At 40.7% G+C, this 24,937-nt stretch overlaps 1 protein-coding gene across 6 annotated transcripts in view; it reads right to left on the minus strand.

Annotated features, from left to right (window-relative positions):
• The window catches only part of RNF145 (ring finger protein 145), a 47,979-nt gene extending 23,042 nt beyond the window's left edge, over positions 1–24,937 (minus strand). Inside the window, exons 1-3 of one of the 6 annotated variants that reach the window (XM_086621612.1) lie at positions 24,899–24,937; positions 15,003–15,216; positions 4,019–4,127 (exon numbers count right to left, since the gene is read on the minus strand). In XM_086621612.1, coding sequence (XP_086477738.1) covers positions 4,019–4,127; positions 15,003–15,186 — 293 coding nt within the window. In that variant the 5' untranslated portion in view covers positions 15,187–15,216; positions 24,899–24,937. Of the gene's footprint in view, positions 1–4,018; positions 4,128–15,002; positions 15,217–24,054; positions 24,130–24,180; positions 24,264–24,403; positions 24,436–24,527; positions 24,589–24,898 lie in introns of those variants that run through there. The other 5 variants (XM_086621609.1, XM_086621614.1, XM_086621613.1 and 2 more) reach the window with 5 other exon arrangements.

The following is a 24,937-nucleotide window of genomic DNA, read 5'->3' on the forward strand; positions in this document are numbered from 1 at the left end:
ACCCTCAGCAAGTTCGCCGATGACACCAAGCTGTGTGGTGCCGTTGACACGCTGGAAGGGAGGGATGCCATCCAGAGGGACCTTGACAGGCTGGAGAGGTGGGCCCGTACCAACCTCATGAAGTTTAACCAGGCCAAATGCCAGGTCCTACATCTGGGTCGTGGCAATCCCAGGCATAAATACAGACTGGGTGGTGATTGGATCGAGAGCAGCCCTGAGGAGAAGGACTTGGGAGTACTGGTGGACGAGAAGCTCAATATGAGCCGGCAATGTGCTCTTGCGGCCCAGAAGGCCAACCGCGTCCTGGGCTGCATCAAGAGGAGCGTGGCCAGCAGGTCGAGGGAGGTGATTCTCCCCCTCTACTCTGCCCTTGTGAGACCTCACTTGGAGTACTGCGTCCAGTTCTGGAGCCCCCAACATAAGAAGGACATGGACCAGTTGGAGAGGGTCCAGAGGAGGGCCACGAAGATGATAAGAGGGCTGGAGCACCTTTCCTATGAGGACAGGCTGAAAGAGTTGGGGCTGTTCAGCCTGGAGAAGAGGAGGCTCCGGGGTGACCTTATAGCGGTCTTCCAGTACCTCAAGGGGGCCTACAGGAAAGATGGGGAGAGGCTGTTCAGGAGGGCCAGTTATGATAGGACAAGGAGTAATGGTTTTAAAATAGAGGGAGGTAGGTTCAGGTTGGATATTAGGAAAAAATTTTTTACCATGAGAGTGGTAGAACACTGGAACAGGTTGCCCAGAGAGGTGGTGGATGCTCCATCCCTGGAGACGTTCAAGGCCAGGTTGGACAAGGCCCTGAGCCACCTGATCTAGTTGGAGATATCCCTGTTCCTTGCAGGGGGGTTGGACTAGATGACCTTTGAAGGTCCCTTCCAGCCCTAACCATTCTATGATTCTATGATTCTATGATTTAGAAAATTAGGATATATGAATAAAGCTTAGATCAGATTGCCTGTTGTTCATTCTATAGATGCATTCCCAGCCGCATTTAATCAAACCGCAGGATTGTTAACATATACTCATGGAGAGCCATGACTCACAATGCTCTAAAAGGCAGAGATATAGTGCTTCACACACGACCGTTTTTTGTTAGTGAAAGGACAGAAAGGTCTTCTGTTATTAAAAATACGCTTTGTAATTGACTGACATAAGGCACAGCAGTTACCTGACCTAATTGACTCATATTGCTGACATTTACTTCGTCTGATTATCTCCGCTGTCAACATGAAACACACACTCTCATAGGTTTTAAATGTCTACAGACAACTTCAAAATTAAGTGTATTTTAAGATTATCCATAAGAAACAATTCGGTCTCCTGCTCTCCCCACCGCCTCCCATCTTCTCATTCTAAGCTCTGCAAGGCTCAACACTTGGAATACAATCATAACAAAACTGCAAAACATGAAATAAGATAATGATGTAGATTCAATTCTTTTAGCATCAACATTGTGTTTAATTGCATCATTTCTTTTCTGCATAACTGCAATATTTATTTTCCCAAGTTTTATTGCTGGAAATGAGGAACAGAAATGTGATTTTTTTAAGCAAGACATATAAAATAAAACCAGCATCCATTTTCCTTGTCAGGAGCAGCAGGATTTTGTTTTTTAAAGCCGACTTCTCCTTTTTCCATAAACAGATGGTGTATTATCTCCACCCAAATTGCCAGGTTAACATGCTACATACAAATGTAGCATCTTCTTCAACTCTCCAAGTGTTCAAAAACATTAGCTAACCAATTTTTACACATTATGGTAATTCTCAGTCTTGCAGATAAGGAAACAAACACTTCAGAAGTTAAGTGACTTGTCAAGGTCACGAAGACCTGGAAGTCTGAAGTCAGAGCTTAACTATAAAATTCAGATCTTATTCCCAGACTTGCAGCTGAACCACAAGCTATTTCTGGGGTGGAAAAAAAAGCACTGAAAGCTGAAGTCTTTCAACAGCTCAGAATTTCCAGGACACTGCAGAGTCACAAGTGCCAGCTGATTCTGGTCTTGTTCTGTAACTTGCATTAACCAAACTGGCCTCAATTAAGACCTCTTCATCTGTCTTAAATAGCATCCCAACTGGTACTGCATGGGAGCACCTCACTGGAAGTTTACAGCTCTAAGCAGAATTATTAACAAAAACCACTCAGGAACAGTCTCCACACCTGACTACTGTAAGTCTTGTTATAATCATTCTGCTAAATAGAAACATCAGGGGCAACTGGACAGCTTTGGCAATAAAAGGAATAGTCCCATTAAAATTATATTTGTGTGTTTCAGTATGAAAACTAATCGGATTCAAAAATTCTTTTGAAAAGCTAATGCAAGTGTCACTCCCCACATTACACAAGGGCTGCTGCTGAGAACCCCTTGCACGGTGCCTCCTTCCAAACCAAGTCACTCTTACATCTAGGGAATGGGTAGGTTCACTCAAGAGCATTAGCAACTCCATTTGCTTTGCAAAATAGCTAGGGAATACTGCTGGTCTATTTGAATCCAAGACATCTTTTAATTAAATACATTTTTTTGTGCTAATTGATGCAAGACTTAATTAAAGTCTTTATTAACTCACTCCAGAAGCATCAAATAGAGAAAGCTTAGTACGAATATGCTGTAGTTAGTTATCCAAGCAATAGTTATCTAACATGTTTCAGTGAAGCCTTTAAAGTCTCAAACCTTACAAAACAATAGAATTCACAATTCACACGACATAGAAACACAAACAAAAAAGGTTTTAAAAATCAAACACAGTGCTGTCACTTAATGTATCAACAAAAATTCACACCATCTCCCTTTCTTTTAAAAAAATTTAAAGATCCAGAATAGCATACAGATCTCCAGCTGTAAATGTTCCAGACCAAAGCCCTGTACCTGATGGGTATTTGTTACTAGCTTTCTTTTTATTTCAACACAAGTTCTTAAATAATGTTTAGGTTGCTTTTTCCAATAACTAAGCCTTCGACCCTGTAAGAAACACTCGCAAAATGTATCGTTAAAAACTCAGGACTCCCCTTGATAAAAAAACCTCCTTCCTTCCTACACAGGCAGTAAGAGGCCGTAATTCCTCCCTTGCACCCTCATCCACTCAGGAAATCATTAACTGCAACTCTGACAGCCACAACAGCAACACATCAAGTCACCATAAAACCTTCATTAACACTCCCCTGAACTGCAACATACCGAGTAAAAGATATTCCAACAAATGCTTTAGAACAATTTTAATGCAGAAATAACAAACATCTTATTTAAATCAATCAAAAGCACATTTTTAAATGCTTCTCATCAGCAAGCACCAAAATAACTTAGGCTCAAGTCCGTATTTTCAAAACTTCCCACGTAAAACCATTAATGTGATGGCACTCTCTTTATTTTCAATTAAACTTCTTGTCAGCATGACAGTTTACACTGGTTTTCAACAGATTCAGCTGGAGCCAAACGATGATCAATTCTGTGTTGTCCAACTCCAGAGTTCTTCAGCCTCTTGCTCAGCATTTTAGATCCAAAATGCCTTTCTTTTTGTTTTCATTGTAAAATATATTACATAAACAAGGACGAATTTAAGAATAAATTCCACTATTACTTTACTTTTACCATCTTCCATATTTCTATTTTCTCTCTCATCACAGGTGCCAGGACACAAAGTAATGTCCTATGTACTTTGTAGAATGCTCCAGTGTTGAAAGCATGTTAGCTGAGTCATTGAGTAACTCGGACTACTACATCAGAGGCCATGTTTTGTCTTGTGGTAAATGCTTTCTCTCCTCAGATTAATAGACATTACACTCTACAGAAATGTAGCTTGAAATTCCTTCTAAGTCAATGAAAACACATCAGAACTACCTGACTGCGTATTTAATTCTGTAAACTTTTTCAAGACAAAGAATAGATGTATTTAGGTGTCTGGCACAGATACAAGACCTCCACAAAACCAGATCTATCCCATTTACCCAAGATATTAACAAAATATCAGTCATTTTTCTAATTCCTAAACCAAGCTAACAAAATTAATGTATTTATTCTTACCTGGAAATTTGGTGCCCAGCATAAAGCAGCAGTGCAGTCAAAAAGTACAGGTAAAGCTGAACCAGGTGTTGCCTTGGTAAAGTTAGGAGCACAACACTTAAGATGTAACCTGTAGCAAAAAACAGAGGTTGAAATTTCCAAAAACTCCTATCTAATCCCAAATTTCTTAACAGGAATTAATACTCAAGTTATTCAGATCTCTCTAACCACCTTTGTTTTCATTTGGTTTTAAAATCAACGTACCTATATTGTCCTCTCATCAAAACACAAAGCACTCAAAAACTCTCCCACTTCTTTTTTCCCCCATAAACAGAAACAGCTTTACCTGCTTCTGTAAGATTACATCTAGATGTCAGTATTTTAACAAGACTTAATTAACATAACCTATGTAACAAAGGGAAAACAGGCCTAGGTCTCCCTCTTCTTCCAAGTGAAAGGAAGTTTCAGTGTCAGGGAAAAAAGCGTATCCATCCAACAAACTCAGCCAATTGATGTAAAAAAATCCTTTTCTTCAAGCAAAGGACACATAGAACACCTTTCTACACTGATTAGCATCACACATTTTAATTCTTCCACTATATCTTCATGATTTAAAGGCACTTTGCATGCTCATAACTTGAGATGGGGACACACAGGCTGTTCTCCATACTAGCAACATTAAAGCACACTCAAGCTATCAGTGTTCCATAAATCAAGGACAAGACTCGGCACAGTCTAGGATTTATAGAATTTACACTGGCAGTTCCTCCACTGCTTGTTAGCATTTAGTAAGACTGTGGAAAAAGACCCAACGCAGATACAGCTTTACTCTTCAAGTACCCAGCCTAGTTGCTCCACAGCCTCTCCAACAAGCAGAACACTGATCCTTTTATTCGTATCTGCTTTCATTAGGACACTTCAGTAAAGCAGTACTTTGAAATCTACTTCACAACTGGGTGGTACAGGCCTATCCTCTTCTCCTTCCCGGACAGGCTCTGCAGGTCAAAAACCCAGCACATGGTGCCCTTACCAATCTCTATTTCCGAGCTCTCCATCACAATGCAGTGCACTCATGCTCTCTGAAGCTCAGCTTAAGTGCCTGGCACTGAAATCCATTTATGAAAAAAACCCAACACAGCAACAGCTAACAGCTTCCCTGCAGCTAAGAACAAAACACTATAGAAGAACTTATCCTGACACTTACAGCTACACTAGTCACATTACATTTAAAGTTTCATCCATCTGCTCAGCAACACTGGGCACAGCCTTCTTAACTGAGTTAGTTTATACCTCGTTAAAAATACTTAAGAAAATAATGTAACTCTAGATTAAGCACTCCCATGTAGTAGGACAACCAACTACTACAAAACAGCTTGGGAACACAGTATGTTCCAATATTTGAAAAATACACAATTTCAGAGTCAGTATTTATGAAGAAGTACTTCAAGGCTACTTAATATCTGCCACCTTCAGTAAGTCATCTCTGTAAAATTCTACCAATAGTTAGGTCTTCAAGAAGGTAACTTGCAACATGCTCCTAGAAAAATCATCAGACCCACAGTATGCCAAGCAAAGATCAATTCAGATACAACAGATGACAGAAGTGATGACAGACAAGGTCTTTTTAATTACCTTTTAAAAATATAAATATACAATTTAAGTATTTAACATTAAAAATAATTTTCCAAGTACCTTTAAAAAGCAGATGTGCCAAGTTGCACATTTGTCTGAGGATGTGCCTTTTCAAAAGCTGAAATAATTGAGTTTCTTTGATTAAAATGAAGTATCACACAAGTCACCATCACGAGTTTCTGTACAGTATCCATTTGAACATCTGTCCTATGAGGAAAGGCTGAGAGAGTTGGGGTTCTTTAACCTGGAGAAGAGAAGGCTCTGGGGAGACTCTACTGCAGCCTTTCAGTACTTAACAGGGGCTTATAAGAAAGATGAGAACAGAGTTTTTAATAGAGCCAGTAGCAATAGGACAAGGGGTGATGGTTTTAAATTAAAAGAGGTTCAGACTAGATATAAGAAATAATTTTTTTTAAAGATGAGGGTGGTGAAACACTGGAACAGGTTAACCAGAGAGGTGGTAGATGCCCCATCCCTTGAAAGCCGTTCAAGGCCAGGCTGGACGGCACTCTGCGTGACCTGATCGAGTTGAAGATGTCCCTGATCATTGCAGGGGGGTTGGACCAGGTGATCGTTAAAGGTGTCTTCCAACCCAAACCATTCTATGATTTTTATTTTGAGCTTTTTAAAGGGGCCTGAAACCCAGCACCACAACAGTTTCCTTCTAGCAGTTGTTTTATACAGAATAACACGCTTCTAGCTAATACAGCACAGCAGATGTTCTACATCATCAGTTTTCTTAGCAAACACCTGTATTTTATGGAATTCATCTTCTCTGTTCACCACCTTCCTTCTACCAAGCACACAAATGACAAGAGCAGGAACTCCTCAGCAGAATTTCCATGAAGACAGAACTAGTTTGCACCATAGCACAGCATCATGAGCCAGCTCCAGCAGCTCTCACACCATCTGCAGACATTCTTAACACCTCATCTCTGCTGTATTCACCACCTTCCCTTGATTGCTTAGTTAGGGACAATTCTCTCTTCGGAACAACTCACGTGGCACAACCACGTATCATTGCAGCACTTGAATCGAATCTCTCTAAACCCTTCCTCCTCACTGTAGGCCCATGACTCACTTTCAGGTGGAGTACTAAACTGAGTCTTTTATCCCTCTGTTACTCTATAAATAGTCTAAGAATACCTGTTTACTGTATCTGCATTTAGGCTCTGCCATCTTCTTTGCCTTATTCTACCACGTGAAAGTCTGCTCCTTGGCCACGTGATAATGTACTTGAGCAGTGCTAGGATAAATTTCTGTAAAAGGAGACATTTTAGAGGGCAGTAACTGCACACAGTCATGTTACATAGGAGTGTTTTCGAAGTGATTGAAGTTCATTCTTCTTGAGTTTGGTCTGGAATTTAAACATTCACTTTGAAGCAGCTATTTGCTCTAATTGTTAGATTTTGAAGAGGGGGAGAGTGAAAGACATTTAAAGTAGTTCCTTTTCACTCTTATTTACAATTCCCTCTTGTGACTTGATAAGTGAGAAATTTCAACACATTTCATACTGCAATATTTGCATTTTTGCTGCAGAGGTCCTATTCCCAAAGTGGTACCAACCTCATTTTTATTGACAACGCCTCTGGCAAACGAACAAACAAAAAAAAAGGCAAATAATTCATTATCAAACTGTCTCATCGCAGAAGAAAAGCAAGACAAGCTCAAATTCAGATATAGTAGCAGCAATATTCTATTCCCTTTGTTCTCATCCAGACAAATGATGTAATTAGTGTACGGTGTAAACAAGATTCTACTTCTAAACAAAGGACCGGGAAATGAAATTTCTCACAGCAGCTTCCTCATCGAAATCGTGACATTCTGTTGTCATTTGCACCTCCTCTGTCAGAAGAAAACATGATCTCGAGAACATATATCCCTTTGGAGAGATTCTCCACGCACAAGGATTTACAGTTTGAGGAACAGTCATCTTACTGGGTAACCTTTAGACAGTGGTTACCAGTAACTAACGCCCACTTCCATCCAACACTTTGAGCTCTACATCTGCGATGAGCACTCCCCTCCCTTGATGCAGGCCACGCGTGCTACTGTCACTCTTGGTGAGTTAAAAGGGACAATATACCAAGTCTCAAGTACGTTTCTGTTTAAGTATCAGGCTCAGTGAAGCCCTATTCCTGCCCTGGTAAAGAAACCGTTCCAACACATGAAATTCCTGAACACAGCAGTAGTGCCCTAGTGCTAGGCGACCAAGATACAGAATTGCACCTTTAGGCTTCTAGCTGTAAGGAGCACTCTAGAAGACCAATTCTGCCAACCTTACAAATACACAGACTCACCACTCAGTACCTATTCAAGAGCACAAGGAAGCAGGGAACTTCTACCATCATTACAGATTTAGGCCCCACTGGAGAAAATAAACCGTGAAAACAATAAGCAGAAAAGCTAAGTTAAGCATTGCTAGACAAGAACACATGTATTAACTAGCTCATTACCTCATTTACAGTTTGTTGATTCAGCTAGATTTTAAAATCTCTCACTGTGCAATGCTCATTGTTACAGTAAGCAGCAGCTCACAGATTGCCTTTCAGCAATCTCTTTCTATTTGTGTACCACCAAGGTGTTTCCCATATTACCTCTTTGCTGACTCAGGTGTCTTGAGTTTTATTGACATGCTGCATACAATGGAGACTTCTGGAGCACAATCAAAGTTGCAACCCATCTTCTTTATGAAGCATTTTAGCGCTCATTTGCATGATTACAGATCCCTTGTGTCCACTTCACATTATTACTCAAAGTTTCCTGCAGGTTTAGTCTAAAAATGAGAACTTTGCACATGAAAAAGAGTTCTTAATGTTTCTTAATAAAACCATGCCATCTCTTGGATACTGCTTCTGCAGAGGAGTGCCAAAGAAAAACTGCTCCCAAAAGAAAAGCAGCTGTTTACACTGGATACTACAAAGTGAGGAATTCAAATCTTTTAGTGCCAGGAAATAATAGTACAATTGCTTGGATTCTACCAGGAAATTAATTTGGGGGAGAGGGGGCCTAAGGTCACACTCCCCTATATCCTCTGAAGGTAAAGGGCTTATCTTACAATGACTTGCAAAGCAAGTTGCTGTGAAGAATACCATCAAAACTCCTATCTCTCCTGACACAATGTAGGATCAGTGCACTACTGAGTTAGTCACTTCATTTCAGCCTAACCCTTGAGTGTCCTCATTCCAGTTTATTCAGAAGACTATCTGGCCACAACATCCAAGTACCAATAACACAGGACAGACTTCTGAAAGACTGTATTTGACATGGCAGAAGTAGCGTAACAACAATTAGCACCTTTATTTTCAGTGTGTCTAATTCTCAGGATAACCAGTCACCAGACTGGTTACACAACAATTTACACAGAGATTTAATAAACTGTCTACGTCTAAACTATCTATCTCAAGAGTGTGTGATTTTTAAAAGACATGCTTTAGAGCTCACAGTACTTAAAGGCATGATACAGAAGTCACCAAGAAGATTCTGTGACCTGTTCACTGGAGGCTACCTCAAGCCCAGAAGGAACCCTAATTTTTAAGTCACATAAAAGGATAGACAAAAAGCTCTTGTACATCCTTAATTCATATTAAGCATCCTTCAAAGGATAACTCAGCCAAACAGCGTCTTCTGAATTGACTGGGACAGCTCTGCTGTCCTTCTGAGAGCGAGACTAGCTCTTCTGCTGCTATGCTACAAAAGGTCGTGTCACACAGAACCTCTGCCACCACACAGAATGACCTCTCCTGCATCAGAGGTGGCTCCAACACGCAGCTCATGCAAAATTCACTCCGCTGAAATCAACCTAGAAGCCAAGCCATTCAGAGAGTACTTAATGCCAAAACCCCTACCAGTCTCAAGCAGCCACCGAGGCACCAGTACTAGAACCACAAAGCGTAGCTTTCATCTAGCCTGCTAACTGAATACCTGTTCAAGGCACTACAAGCACAGTGGCCTTTAAGATGTTTTGCAGTTTTGGGGAGTGACGTTTTTGCATGGCAATGCCAAAGCACACCTCTTCCTCACCCTCCTGCTCAGCCAGAGCTGCGCAAACAAGCGTTAGTTACTCCAAGAAATTTTGTACTTGGAGCTAACATGACAAATGTTTTTGTCTTTCAGAAAATACGTTGAAAAATTAGTTCTAAATTGAGAAAGAATACATCTATACATACTTGCACACAAGTAAGTTAGTATTTACCCAGTCATGGCACAGTGCAACTATAAACAGAGATCAGAAATCCTGTTATCAACATCTGCACATCTCAGTGAAAATAATACCAACAAAACAATTCACTACTGGGGTACTGCCACCAGATTTAACAGCTGTTTCTTAAATTTTTAAATGCGTAACAGATTGGGCACTCTAAGTATAAATAATCCAAGAACTGAGTTCCTTACAGAGATTGGCAGTATTGTCTGAACAAAAAAAAATGGACTTATGATTCTAGTTCTGCCGAATGATTCAGAGGCTGTTTCTATACTACTGCATGCCCAACAATCAGAGTTCTGGAGAACCGCAGGAGTACTGGAAAAGAACACACAAGTGGAACTGTAAAAATATAAACAGTCACAATCTATTCTAAATAATGAACACAAATTGCTATGTTGTCATGAGACTGGTATTCAGAGCCAAGCAAACTTCAAAATTTTAAGTGTCCCCTTTCAAGCGTCTCCTTTCAAGCAAGCTGCTATTGGCTTTTTTTTTTTTTAAATAAAAGGTGATTCAAGTTGCCAAAAAGAGATACCAGCTTTATACAGAAAAGTTACCTGAAAGTATCCATATGCTGAGAAAACTGCTTACTAACAGTCTATGACACTATGGAAGCAGTATCAGAATCAGCAGTCTCTAGAGTTGGAAAGAGAAAAAAGGGCATGCTATATTTTGAGCACGGAATACTCTAACATTTTCGCTATCAACTGCAGCATACATTGTGCTTTATCCAAGAAAAGAATACGAAAATATAGCAAGTAATTTTTGTAAGAAATAAAGACCAAGTCATATAATTGCATTTGGTTAAAAATAGCTACAGTTTAAAATAGTCACACTCAGAAAATAGTTCTACTACCCATTTATCTAAATGCTGCTGGCAAGAGGGAGACAGAAGACATAGGACAGCAAACCCAGAGATGCTGAATCTAGCAGCACTTCATCCTTGTATGTATTAAGTGCATTTACACATTTAGTCAGGTATCCTTTCCTCAAAATGTCAGGAAATTTGTTTCTGGAATGCACTTTTCCCTTCTTCTCACATTGGCTTCACGTGGCACTTTTCATTGTGATTTTATCTGAGTACTCTCTCCTTCCTCTTAAGAGAGACACCACCACAAAAAAACGCAATCCAAATAAAAGATCTCCTAACTAATGCATAAGAGCTTGAAGAAAAGTGAGCAAACCAAGGAAAGGGCAATGAGGATACACAGGACGGCAGTAAGTTCAGAAGGTTTCTCCTCCCTCAAGCCTCCCTTTTAAAGACAGCACTCAGGGCAAGTAATTCACATCTAGCAAGCGATGTGACCACACGATGAAGGTAATAACTGCACCGTTCAAGAAACTGCAATTAAAAATGGGGTTGTGAAAGTTGACATACCTTCCACCTATTCCAAGTATGTAAACAGTTTCCTTATGTTTTTCCAAATAATTTCTTTTTTTTTTTGTAATGACAAATAGTACAGTTTAAGATAGAACACTGTTCTTATTGTTATTCTTAGGTAAGAAAACACTATGTATTTAGTGCAAGTCTGTGCCTCCATCGTGACAATGACTTAAATTCCAAGTCTGACTATGATTACGGGTTACGCTCATGACTCTCCTCTTCCCATCTAGCTCAGAGTAGTTACCAGCTAGCACAAATAGCATCGCTTTGCCCTTCATAGGAAGAAATTACGTGGTTTCAACTGTTTCCACTTTCTTCATCAAAAGTAGTGACTGTCTTCTCAGAGCTACTCTACAGTGCAGAACACTGAAGTCTGGCAGTAGCTGAGTGTGCTAGTCTACCCTACATAGCAGTCTGAGACAGAAAGCCATTTTAGCTCCACAGATCTTTCCTGAAGGAGAGGCTACTTTGAATCTATACACAACAATTTTAATGAAACCACATTATATCTTTAACAGTTGTGGACAAAAAAGTTAGTTTTCTTTCTAAGCTTCTTTCCCCAAAGATCTTTATACCTGGTAACAGACAGCATAGCAACTGTCAGAATTACATCTGGTAATACAGCATACCACACCCAAATCTATCACGTGCTACTCTTCAGCCAGACTGCCTGGATGGGTTATCAAAAAAAGAAATTAAATACAATGACTTGGAGTATTTGGGCAAAAGTCCTGGGACAGTACTGCTCTTTGATAAGATACTCCTAAAAACTCCAGGAAGAACTACAGAATGCACTCTCATTCACTGGTCACATTTGCAAATAAGGCTTATCATTCAGGACTTTTCAATACTTATACAACAAAAAAATAAGATGGGGTTTTTTTTAATTGTTTTTTAAAAGATGGCACGAAAGAGACCAATTATAGAACCAAACCTTCTATGTGACTCCTTTCAGAGGACAAAAGAATTTTTACTATTTTTAATATAATTCCTCATTGAGTATCACTTGTACATGCACTTGAATTTGGGTTGCAGCCCCACTTCATCTGATTCTTGTCTGTTTATACAGATATCCAGTAGATATAACAAACTAAAAAAAATAAAAATAAAGTACACAGGTCAACTCCTTTTAATCCCAAGCATCTCTAATAATTTAAAATTAAGTCTTCAATGAATTACCTGGCAAATGCCCTGTAAGATGCACCAAAAGTACTTCCAGAAAGATACGAGTGTGATGAATCAAGTTTTAAGACTGAGGAGATCCTGTAACTATCAAGTATGACCTTTCATATGAACTTTCATATACAGAGAACAAAATCTTTTCAGCCAGAGACATTCCCAAATTGTTGCTTAACTAAGTTTGATGTTTGTCTTTTTAAGCACACTTGACACACCTAGGAAAGTTCTCAGAAGTGAAAAACAGTTTTAATGGTGATTCTAGAAGATAATTCATATGCGGGAAAACAGTACCATGAAATAAAGCAACATAACACAAACTTCATGCACAGAGCTGAAGTGCACACTGAAGACCACTGCAGGCCATTCACAGGTGTTTTATGCCTTCTGAAACAGTAACCGCAGTGCCATTTGACAGATAAAGTTCATAAATACAATTACCTGGCAATTTTTCCTATATGAAATTAATCTGTTTACATTCAACAATTCTAACCAGAATTTAGTCTCTGCTGTTTGCACTCCTTTATGCACGTGTAGTTAAAGTCCATGCAGTTGAACTTGCGGTTGAGTGGTTATCAGGACCGGATATTTTCCTTCACTAAAGCAGGTAAGGGCTATTTCATGAAAAGATATGAAAGGGAAAAGCTGTATCAAAGGGCAAATTGCATCCTAGAGGCTTTTATTACATTCCCAGTACTTCTAACCAGAACATGAATCACACTATAACACACATCACTTCACTTGATCAAAATCAATTGGCTTTTCAAACTTGAGGTCAAACAGACGGAAGAAAAAGAGTGCATTTAAACAGAAGAGATATTCCTGGTAACCCTCGGTTCTGAGCAAATTTCCAACTTTGGACCCTTAGTTCCAGGAAAAGGTTCACTGTCTCAAGATCAGTAGAGTTCATTGATTTTTATGACTCTAATCAAATCGTTCCTTGAGCATCTGCCCAAGATAGAAGCACCCAATTTCCTAAGCGGCTAGAAGCACGTCTATGCTACGCTATCTCACACTGCCTATATAAGAAATTCAGCGACTGTTTGATACTGCAAAGCTGCCACAGCATTTGCCAATACTGTGTTTCCTAACTGCCAATACAAACAGTGGATATTTTTCCTAAATAAAACAGATCAGCATGTTGAAACATATCAATGGTAAGTTGAAGAAGTCAGAATCCACTGGTTTAGGACTAAAATAGCATCCAGGTGAGAAATGCTTTGGTAATAATACCTACCCTCTCTGTAGCAGTTTTATTGGTGTGTCCCAACATATTAAGCAAGGACAAGGTTATCAACTGATCATAAAGAGGGGCTGTAGTCACAACTGGAAATTACCCACTGACATCTTGATAGCCTAACAGCACAACTGTTAGTTCAGTGTTAGAAACTGATCTGATAAACTAACTCCTAAAAGTACTTGTGCGCAAATAAGTGCATGAGAAAGCCAGCTGCGGTTACATGCCACCACGGTCCTGTGTCACTTTCACCAGTAACAAACAAGTACTCTCCCCCACAAACACATGAAAAGGGCATAAAACTGTAACATCAGCTTTTGCATTAAAGTACACTGCTATCCCAGCATGAGTACAGTGGAGCCATAACAAAGAAAGTCGTGTGTCCTAATGCCACTAAATAATTTCCAGACAACAGACATTTAATAAATTAAAAAAAGTCACATGCCAATATTTCTGCAGTCAGGATTAAAAACCTGGATGTGTTACTTCAAAAAAAAAAAAACCACAGTCCTCTTACTGCTTACTAAAGGGTGTTTCCTTTAGCTGACTGCAGTACATCTTTATCCTCCAAAGCCATCTACCAGGAAGAAACATGCAGAGTGGGAAAATTATATGCTAGCCAGCTCTCTCCAAGCTAGGCAGCACTCATGTAGATCATCACTGGCTATCAACCTCAACAGTCTGGATCCAAACCCTAATTAACCCCATCTGCAGTCACTAGATGAATCACGTACCCACCTGGAGAGCAGGTCCTAGAACATCAATCCTTTCATCTCCTAAAAACAGACATCTAGCATTCCACAGCTAGGCTCTCAGGCCAAGGTTCAAACCTCAGCTCCCTGAGCTGTGTTAGTCATTTTCTCCATTTATCTGCAACACAAGTACTTGTCATCTGCTCTAATCCACTCACAGCACATATATGGTTCATAGGGTTGTAAACTGAAGAGCCGTATCCATGCAGCAGTGAAAGGTAACCTTCTTGTTCTGTGGTCACAGCTCAAACTAGGCAACCTTTTCCCTAGTCTCTTGCTTACTGCCAATGATATGAATTACGATACTTCTTGTCTGCACAGCATTTCTCATCAGCGAGACGCAGGCCGAAGTCACTGTGCTATTCTTTCCGGGCATCAATCGTGTTTCCAGACACTAGGTTTACTCTATGTATCGAGGCTAAACATCAAAGTCCAGTAGAAGACCCCAGACAGGATTTCTTTATTGCTAACATAAACAGTCCCTTAACAAGAACTGTAATTAATATATTACGGTGCTATTTGTTGTAATCACTATATAATCATGCTAAGACCAAATTCTTAAAATCCTTGTAGTAAGTAGTACGGTAACGTTTTCTCTTGAATACATGTACACTTACCCACATAATGCATATTAAGAGCCAAGTATTTGTACTGGAAGAGAGGGTTGTTGTGCAGGCTACTTCTTTGGATCTGCTGGAAGAATGAGCTGACATCCCATCTGTACAAGACATCCAACAGCATGATGCTTGGGACCCTCAGGGCCACGTTTAATATTGCCTCCAACTTCTCCTTTGCAGCCATTCTCTTCCCTTTCTGTGAATTGGCAGCAGACTGTAAATAGCACAAGACAGAGAAGAGTAATCAGATCAATCTCACTGTACAAACAGCTATTAGGCTTTGTGATCACACGAATGGGGCTTCCTGCGTGGCCACAAATGACTGAATGAATCAACCCAGTTAAATTCAAATCCAGACAGGACAGCTTCTATTTTTGCTATATAAAGGTCAATTTGCCAGCAATTTTTCCACAATGATACCACAAAATGAGGAAGGGGCAGGTTAACGACATAAAACCGGCCGAAGAGTGTGCACCAAATAAGCCTTCAGTCTTATTTGCACTAATTCAGCATCCAAGACTCCAGCCAAAAGACCCCAATATACTAGGTACTACATAGACATTAACACGACAAGTTTTAGAAAGCAAACACCAACAAAATTCAGACACTGCCTCCACTTATCTTAACACTACTTCTATGCCTCTCAAAAAAAACAACCGCCAACTAATGTTCTTAAAACATTTTAGATTCACTTCCTCAATGAAAATGGAAATAAATAATTTTTCAATATCTAAGCATTTTAAAAATCATTTATGGCATCATTAACCTTTACGAACACATATATTTAAAGAATTTGAGGGCTGTATGTTGGACCAATAATGCAACTATCCTACTCATTTTAATGTAATTCAATGCACGGAATCATACAAACAAAAGATCATATCCTCACTCTGGAGTACTAGAAAGTAATTTAATTTTGAAGTTTGCGATCAGCGAAGACAGATGATGTAAAACAATGAAGGATGCACCTTTTTTTTAAAGAAAAAAACACAGGAAAAAAATGCTGGACAAGATCATCACAGGACCATTTTGAAGAGCAAAAGGATCAGTTTTCACATCCTGTCAGAGCACTGTCTTCAGCTGAGACTGGTAGTTGTCCCTAAATGAAACGCGCTGGTTTTACCACATGCCACCTGCCCACCCTAGGAACAGCATCCACCCCAGGCTGTATTTGTGAGGCACCAATTACACACATGGTATTAGAGAAGTGCAGTTGAAGTATTCAAGGCCAAGGTGGGGATGATCCAGCAAGCTTTCAACCACAAGCAGACATCCAAACAAGTAAAAACAATCACCTGCAGCACAACCAATCCCCTGACAAGGTCAGATGCAAGAAAAGCTTCCCAATTCAAATTACTAGGGGGATGTGCTGGTTTTGGCTGGTATAGAGTTAGTTTTCTTCATAGTAGCTGGCATGGGGCTATGTCTGGGATTTGTGCTGGGAACAGTGTTGATGACACGGGGATGTTTTCATTACTGCTGAGCAGTGCTGACACAGCGTCAAGGCCTTTACTGCTTCTCACCCCACCCGCAAGTCGGCTGGGGGTGCACAAGGAACTGGGAGGGGACACAGCTGGGACAGCTGATCCCAACTGACCACAGGGATATTCCATCCCATACGGCATCACACTCAGCACATAAAGCTGGGGGAAGAAGGAAGAAGGTGGAGATGTTTGGCGTGATGGAGTTTGTCTTCCCAAGTAACTGTTAACGCTGACAGAGCTCTGCTTTCCTGGAGATGGCTGAACACCTGCCTGCCCATGGGAAGCGCTGAAGGAATTCCTTGTTTTGCTTTGCTTGGGTGTGTGCCTTTTGCTTTACTTATTAAACTGTATTTATCTCAACCCACGAGTTTTCTCCTGATTCTCTCCCCATCCCAGAATAGAGTGAGCCAACATCCTAGCCAACTCTCATTTATACACTGAGCATGGTATGGAATGGGACGTCGCATGGTATGGAATATCCCATTGGCCAGTCTGGGTCCGTTCCTCTGGCCATGTTCCCTCCCAGCTTCTTGTACACCTGTACGCTGGCAAAGAACAGGAAGTTGAAAAGTCTGATTTCTTAGCAACAACTAAAAACATCAGTATATTATCAACATTCTTCTCATACCAAATCCCATACTAAACCCAAAACACAGCACTATTCTAGCTACTAAGAAGAAAATTAACTCTATCCCAGCTGAAACCAGGACAGGGGACAATTGGAAAGAACTGCATCCTGACCAAAGAAACAGAAATCTGCACTTGGAACTGCACTTATTAAATTAAGTTTTACACAAGGAAAAATACAACTAAAGTCCTGTAAGTTTTAAAAGTTTTTGCAGTTGTATAAGTTTTATACTATCAAGACAACATGAAAGTAATGCATGAAATGAAACCATGGTGTCATACAGAAACAAAATCTTCCTTCCTGTGACACGCACACACACGACATTCATGTGAAGTTTTGTTTGTGTCACCATGGCCAAGATACTACCATAAACTGTTCATGTGCACACCTAAAGCCACACTGACACCAAAGCACGATGACATGAAATTAATTCAGCTCAAGAAGCCAGGACAGATCAAAACTGAGATTTGGCTCAGCAAACCACAGGTTACGGGGCTGCTGCTTGTCACCATCTAGCCCACAGTGTAACTTTTCAAGTTACGTAAACGCAAAGACTTTTCACAGAGCTCTTGCAACAGCTCTACAAACCCCAGAGGCAGCACATCCTTCCACTCGCACAGGAAGCGTCTCCCCACTACGTCGGGCATCCCACACAACACCAGCATTTCACAATGCTTCCCAAAACGAACTGAAAGGTCAGCCAGGAGACAACAAATATTTAGAACAAACAACCAAACCCATTGCCCAAGCAGCTACTGGAGAATACTTGCATTCAACATTTAGTGTGAATAAAAGATGGAGTTTAAAAGTACAGTACTGTACAAACAAAAGTCAGGAAATGCAGGGATTGTATACAAAGAGTTTCACCAGGCTGCACACTGAAACACAAGCCAATGCTCAGCACACAGCTCAAAATAATTCATATCAAAACATTTTAAACATCCCAGAATTTTCAAAAATCTTTGGTTTTGCCAAGTTTGCAAAATTAATTAAAACTTTGAAATGAAGCCGCCCTCCTGGGTTTTTGCTCGGTCACTTTTCCAAGTAGATCAGGGTGAGAACTGACTTAGAGGTTTTCATTCTGTCACAAAAATACCCATGTAAAGTGACAACAAGCACCTGATTTCAAATTACATTATCGTAACTGTCAAACCTTTTCCAGTCATCAACCACCACAGAACATGTAAGACAACAAGGAAATTTTCACTTGAATTTTCACTTTCCTTATTTACCCCAAACACAGAATTCCATGGACTTACTCCTAACACTGTAAGTTAGCTGAGGTTCAGCACATCCAAATTGAGCTGAAAAACTTTGCCTCCCAAATCAATACACACATACTTGAGAACACAAGAGAACTGAAAAGCGCAGCATTTGTATTATCTAAGAAAACAATCTACATTTCAAACCTTGTTAAAATAAAAGCAACGCAAACTTTGAAAACCACACTGCGTCACAGTGAACAGGCTGCGAGAAGCAGTCCCTGCAACTCTGCAGCGTATTCTGCCACTGACTGAGGAAGCATCCAATACTAATAAGAAACCCTTTAAAATTAACTCCACTAGAAACGCGGATGTGTTAAATAAAGCCTCAGTTGTAATTGCTGCCAAGTTCTAACAGAACGCAATACAGGCGGGCAACAAAGTCCATCGCTCTAAGCTCATTACATTGTAAAGGGCTCTCACAATACATTATTTTGATTGGTGTAAAAACAAACAAAACCCAAAAAGCCACCACAACATTAAACCTCTAAAACCTTTAGATAAATGATGATGACAAGAGTCGCTGGATGCTCAGATGTTAGAAAAAAATAGGTCACTGTTGTACATAGCCAAAAAATGCACTCCAGAATAGAACTGGGAAACCACTAGCTTGTGTTTCAAAAATTTTTTCCCCATGATTTCAAACATCTCCCTGTTCCAAATCAGGGTAAGAAAAACGATGGCCTTAGGAAGAACTTCACATTCTAAGTGAGTGCAAGCACAGTTGTGCTATTTGACCAAAACCACCTTTTAAAAGTTTCCCATCATAACTCGATTAATGTTCATGAAACCTTTTTGTTTTCTAAAACCACAGTACTTTTGAAAAATCCCTCCCTCCCCTGACATACCCACTTTGTCAAAAGCACATTCCTGGCTAGCTTTAAAGAAAACAGTAGAATTAGCAAAATACAATTTAAAAATAAAAAATAAAAAAAATACTATCACAAATCTGTCTCAGCTTAATCCATTAGCAGAACAGATCAGCAGTAAACTCAAAAAAGAAAAAAATCCTCAAATATAACACACATTTTCCCTTTAATAGAATTTTCTTTCTGAGGTTTTGTCATCACAAAACTTTACCTTTTCCACTGAAGCTGTGAATTATGCCACTTAAACCAGTGTAACTTGTTTATGCACCAATTTAAATATAAATTATCACATCACAGGCAGAAAATACTCACTGGTAAAGCCGTCCAAGAAGTCACACAAAATGTGCATCCATTTATCCAAGCAGGTGCAAAATTACATTAACACAGTAGAGCTTCTACATTTAGAAAAGCACTAATTATAAAGTTACTTAATATTTACAGAAATACACTGGAATATCTGCATATTCAAGAGTTATTCTAATACTACTGCCACCAAAAATCACCACAAAAAGATACAGTAACTCCAGTCAGTATCAGAACTTCAAAACCAGACTTGATCCTGCAACATTCAGCCTAACATATGTGAACAAGGTGCTCACTCTCCTGCAGGACTACGACCTAAAACACTTGGAAAAATTGACTTGAAAGCAAAATAGAGAATTTCAACTTCTGTTCCTCACATCTATGAAATTCTAGTTACTTTGGATACATCCATTACCAAGCAGAGTTTGATCTGTAACCTAGTTTCCACTTCCAATCATTTTTCAGTGATACATTCTGAAACCAAAACCATCACCAGGAAAAGCTTTTATTTTCCTATAGGGTAAACTTTGCTAGATAGATCTTGAAGAGGTAAAAAGGGAAAAACAAACAAACAAAATATACAACTATCAGTAACTACAGAAAAGTTCAACGTCACACACAGTTCAAAAACTAAAACCAGACCGATCAGCTGGGCTGCATTCACACGCTTCCCAGAACCTCTCCCTCTATATGCCTGTCCTGTTCTCGGCAGCAAAAAGAAAGGAATTTTAAGTACAAAAGAATCCTGTTCTTCAGAGACTTAGATCTTTGTATCATTAGTTTAGGAGGGGGAAAAAAAAACAAAGAGAAGAAAAGGGAAGGAACAGGATGAAAGGTTTATCAGATATGCACTTAGAAATAATTTCCCTGTGTGAGTCCATAGACAAAAACCCTGGAACTCCAGAGAGCGCGTGAGTCAGGGATCCATCAAACCAGCTCTTCCCCATGCAGTCAGCAGCAAGGAACACAAGAGGTGTCTTGCTCCTGTACAATTTAAATGAGGCCGAGTTCCGTGTTGGCTAACAAGGACAGCACTCAAAAATTTCTGCTGAGCAGGCCAGATCCAGCGAGCACGAATTGCACTAATAAAGCAGTGAAACATGGCACTCCTGTACGGCATCGCTGCCATTCGGATCCGGTCAGCATTCCCAGTAACACGCAGGTTTTGTAATTCACTAGAGCAGTTCAGGAATTTCAAGTGATAACCAGAGAGTATTCAGCCTTCGATTTAAATGTTTAAAGAGAATCAGTCGGCAAACAGACTACTCGATCTTGACATGCAAGAACTTAACAATAAACAAATTCTTTTTCCTCCTTTTTTTCCCCATCTGGTCTAACAATACGGATTGCTATAGAGCTGCTGCGGCGGTGTGACTGGAGAACTGTTACTTCCACGTAAAAAACAAATGAATTCCTAAATTCCTACTCACCCAGACTCATTCAGTCGTGAATTGAGACACAGCTAAGGTTAATCCTTCCAAACAAATACATAACGTACTTTGTAAAAAACAACTTTTACTGCAAAATAAATTAGGTCAATCTCTTATCTGTTCATATGGACAGAAGTGAATGTGTATTGTCATTTAAGGCATATTAAAAATGGATGAAAACAGAGATAGTTAACTGTACAGAAGAAAAAATAAATCTACATTTCCAACTTTCATTAATTCTAGCAAGTTTTATGAGAGAAGAAAATCAATTCAGGAAATGAAGATACATATCATAGAGCTGTGAATTTAAGTTTTCTTTAAAGATTTATTTCTGGAGTACATTGACAGACTATGAGCAGTTCCAGCACACTCTCAATTATACAGCAAGTGTATTATTTATAGGCAGCCTGTAAAACATCCTGTGCCTTTTATTTTTCATAATGAGCAGGTAAGACCAGGGAACTGAACTCGGAGACTAACACATGTTAACAAAGGTTAACAAATCCACCAGGTATGCAGCAAAATCTTTCTATGGATTCCCACAGGATCGGTGCTCTGCCTGCGTACGATTAGTTCAAATCCAGCCACACACACAGGGGCTGCTTATTTTTTAGATCACAGATTTGCTGAGTTCAGGTAGGTACCTGGAAGATAGGAAACTGATTCATTAAAATAAAAATATAACTAATAACATCTTTAAGTAAATCTTCAGAAAAAAAAAAAAATCTAGATTGAATCAACGAACTGAACTGCTCTGAGGTCCTTTTTGACTCTACAGTTTCTTGCCAGTCCAAGGTTTGGTTTATTAACTAGTTATTCAGCATTTTTTTTGCCGTCACAGCCATGTTTGCAAGCCTACACCTACAAGCCTGCCTAACCACATTTGTATCAGCACATTCTGAGAAAAATCTGGGCAGCAATCCCAAAGTGCCTCTGCAGAGGATAGAATACCCAGAGGACCTGCACACAGAGCACTAATGACAGCCCAAGATGATGCAGTCTGTGACAACCCACCTCAGAGACCTGGATCACAGCGAGACCAGCCACACAAGTAGAGCCGGCGTACCCCATCAACCTCACAAAAAAAAAATGCAACCCAAATGTGTTACCAGGATGACGTTACATGACAGGATGAAATCTATTTAATCCTCCACAGTTGCTCATTTAGTTTCCAGCCATTTCAGATACAGACTCAGCCTATGTTTAGAGCCTGCAATGCCAAGAACTAGTTACCTGGCTGGTTAGAAGTTGAAATATAAAATCAGACTTTCAAGATCTCTCTAGGTCAACACTGATAAAGTTTCCATTACTGCTGCTGCCTTAGCTATTTGAATCCTGTAAATAAAGAGCATCTTTATTTCCAGGATTCAAAATTCCAGGTTTCCAGGCCTGTCAAACAGGCAGCTTAGCTTCCTACAGCACCAGACTTGCACGACAGAAGATCAAACAAAGGGTGAAAACACTTAGAAAAGTCCCTTTTAAAACATGTTCAAACTCAAGACACGTAACCAGAAAAAATTTCCAGAAAAACTCCATGAGAGGAAGTACCTGCTTCTAAATCTTCTTTTCAAGTATGCAGCTAATCACAAAGCAGCAGGACTTCTCTAAAATGAAAGGAAATGTTATAAAAGTAAAAGGCACGCTGATGTCTGAATCATACTGAGGGTGCTAGACACGAACATGGACACAAAAAGAAAAATTACAGTGGACTGTCCACTTCATAACCACATCAAACGTTGCCAGGTGTATTTGGAGCTAAAAATGGACTCAGAGAGTAAATCACCACCCAAACACAAGGAGTTTCAGAGGACTGAAAGAGAAGCTATCCGCACGTCTGTGTGAAGAGGAGGAAGCCAACACCAGTTTAGCAAACAGCTTAAAGAACACTTCCCAGAGCACAACATGAAACACTAAGCAGGCTTATACAGTTTTCCACGACACACCCATTTGTTCACATCTTATTGGCATAATGTGACTTTCTGCATCTGCACCACAGACTCCAGCTGCTGAATCTGAGATACTAATCTCTTTCCAACATCTCCAAAGGAAGGAATTCCTCAGTATTTCTTCTGCCATACATTGCTCAGTTCATACCTCCATCAGAATCAGGTTGCTCTAACATCAGTAGATCCTCCTAAGACAGATGTAAACAAGGTGAACCCTGTGTTTTGGACAAGCAGCAGCTTTATATTGCGCTCCAAGAATTTTGTCGATCCTGCCACATAATGGTGGTCACAGAGACAACAATTTCCTAATGCTAATGAGTTTAGGAACTATTAAAATTAAATCCTTTCATGACATTATGGCTCAAAAACCAGCAGCTGATTACCATAGTTATTTAAACTAACTAGAAACAAAAAGACAGTTTCTCACGGACAGGCAGCTTGTTACTTAAGATAACTAGCAAAAATAAGCCAAGGTTGCAGATAAACCCAAGTTACAGGGTGCAGTAGTTCAACAGTTCTCATGTTAAAAAATGGGTTTTTTTTAATGTTTAAATCTATCTTCGCTAACTTACAAACAAAAGTGATTGAAAAGAGTAATTAAAAATTCTTTCCTTCTTCCTCTCCCAAGTTTGATCTCTGGAGGTGCATGTCACACAAAAAAAAACACCCTAATACAAAAATAGCTAAAATTATCCAAGTCCACAAAACAAGTTAACAGAAACTACTGTACTACAAATTGCAGAAGAAATGAATCCAGCAACACCTACAGACTTAAAAAAAAATAAAAGTATGTTGAATGAGATCACAAACAGCTAATATTTATGAGTCAAACGTGTTACAGAAATCTCTGTTTTACTGGTAAACGCAAAAGCTTTTTTTTTTTTCCCTATAATATCTACTAGTCTCCCTCGTTCACTGACATTTAGGTGCATTAAACAAAAAACTCACCTTTTTTTCCACTTTATTCTCTCAACCACATTATTTATGCACCAGTCCCCACCCCCCCAAAAAGGTAGCGCAACCAAAAGATAAGAACTCCTCTAAGAACGACCATCTGTCACAAGTGTATTTAGTACACAGAACCACTCTCGATCACAGGAAAAAAAAAACTGGAAATTCTCATCACAAACCTTATTCCGAAAGACTACAGAAGGTCTCAAAAAAAAAAAAAATTGACTAACATGATATAAGCAGGAAAGACGGAAAAAGCCCTGCTCTTCAGGCTACGGAGAGACTGCTTCTTACATAAGCATTACCATATGCTTTAGGGCCCGTCTCCAGGAGGGAATAACCGGGCCTCCCTCTTCCCTCCTGACACCCGAATCCCGGCGCAGCTGTGTCTCACCCGCACGGGCGTGCGGCGCCCGCTCACCAGAAAAAGGGTCAGGGGGTATTTACAGCCGGCTGCGGGAGCCAGAAGGTAAATCCCGGCCCTAGGGAGGGAGGGGAGGACCGCAACCTCCACAGCGAAGCCCAAACCTCGGCCAGGACCGCAGCGCCGAGCCACTCATCCTCCGGGCCCGAGTCAAGCTCCACTGCCGCGCCGAGCGCACGCACGCGTGCATGCAGGCGTGCAAACTACGGCCCCCCCGCCTCCACGCACACTCCACAACCGGCGGCTTATTTCCTGCCCGCCGCCCGCCACGGGAAACTCTCGCGTTCATCCCCGGCGCTGCAGAGAGCCCCTCGCATCCTCCCGCGCGGCCCCGCCGCCTCTGAACTCCAGTAACCCCCGCAAAGCGCGCCAGCGCCGGCGGCGGGAGGGGAGGGGAGGGAGGGGGGAGCGGCGGGGGGCGCCGCGCACGGGGCAGGTCGGGGAAGCCCCGCCACACCCACGCGCACACGCGTGGAAGCGGCGGCGCGGTGCGCGCCCCCGCACGCGCGCGGGGAGGGTGGGCGGGGGGCGCCTCGGCCCCCGCGGCGCGGGAGAGGGGCACGCGCCCGTCGGAGGCGGCGGGCGGGGGGGGAAATCACCTGGGCCGGCGGGGTCGTCCTCGCCGCCGCCGCCTCCTC

Source organism: Tauraco erythrolophus, chromosome 16 (assembly GCF_009769465.1).
Source record: "Tauraco erythrolophus isolate bTauEry1 chromosome 16, bTauEry1.pri, whole genome shotgun sequence".
NCBI classification, from domain to species: domain Eukaryota; kingdom Metazoa; phylum Chordata; class Aves; order Musophagiformes; family Musophagidae; genus Tauraco; species Tauraco erythrolophus.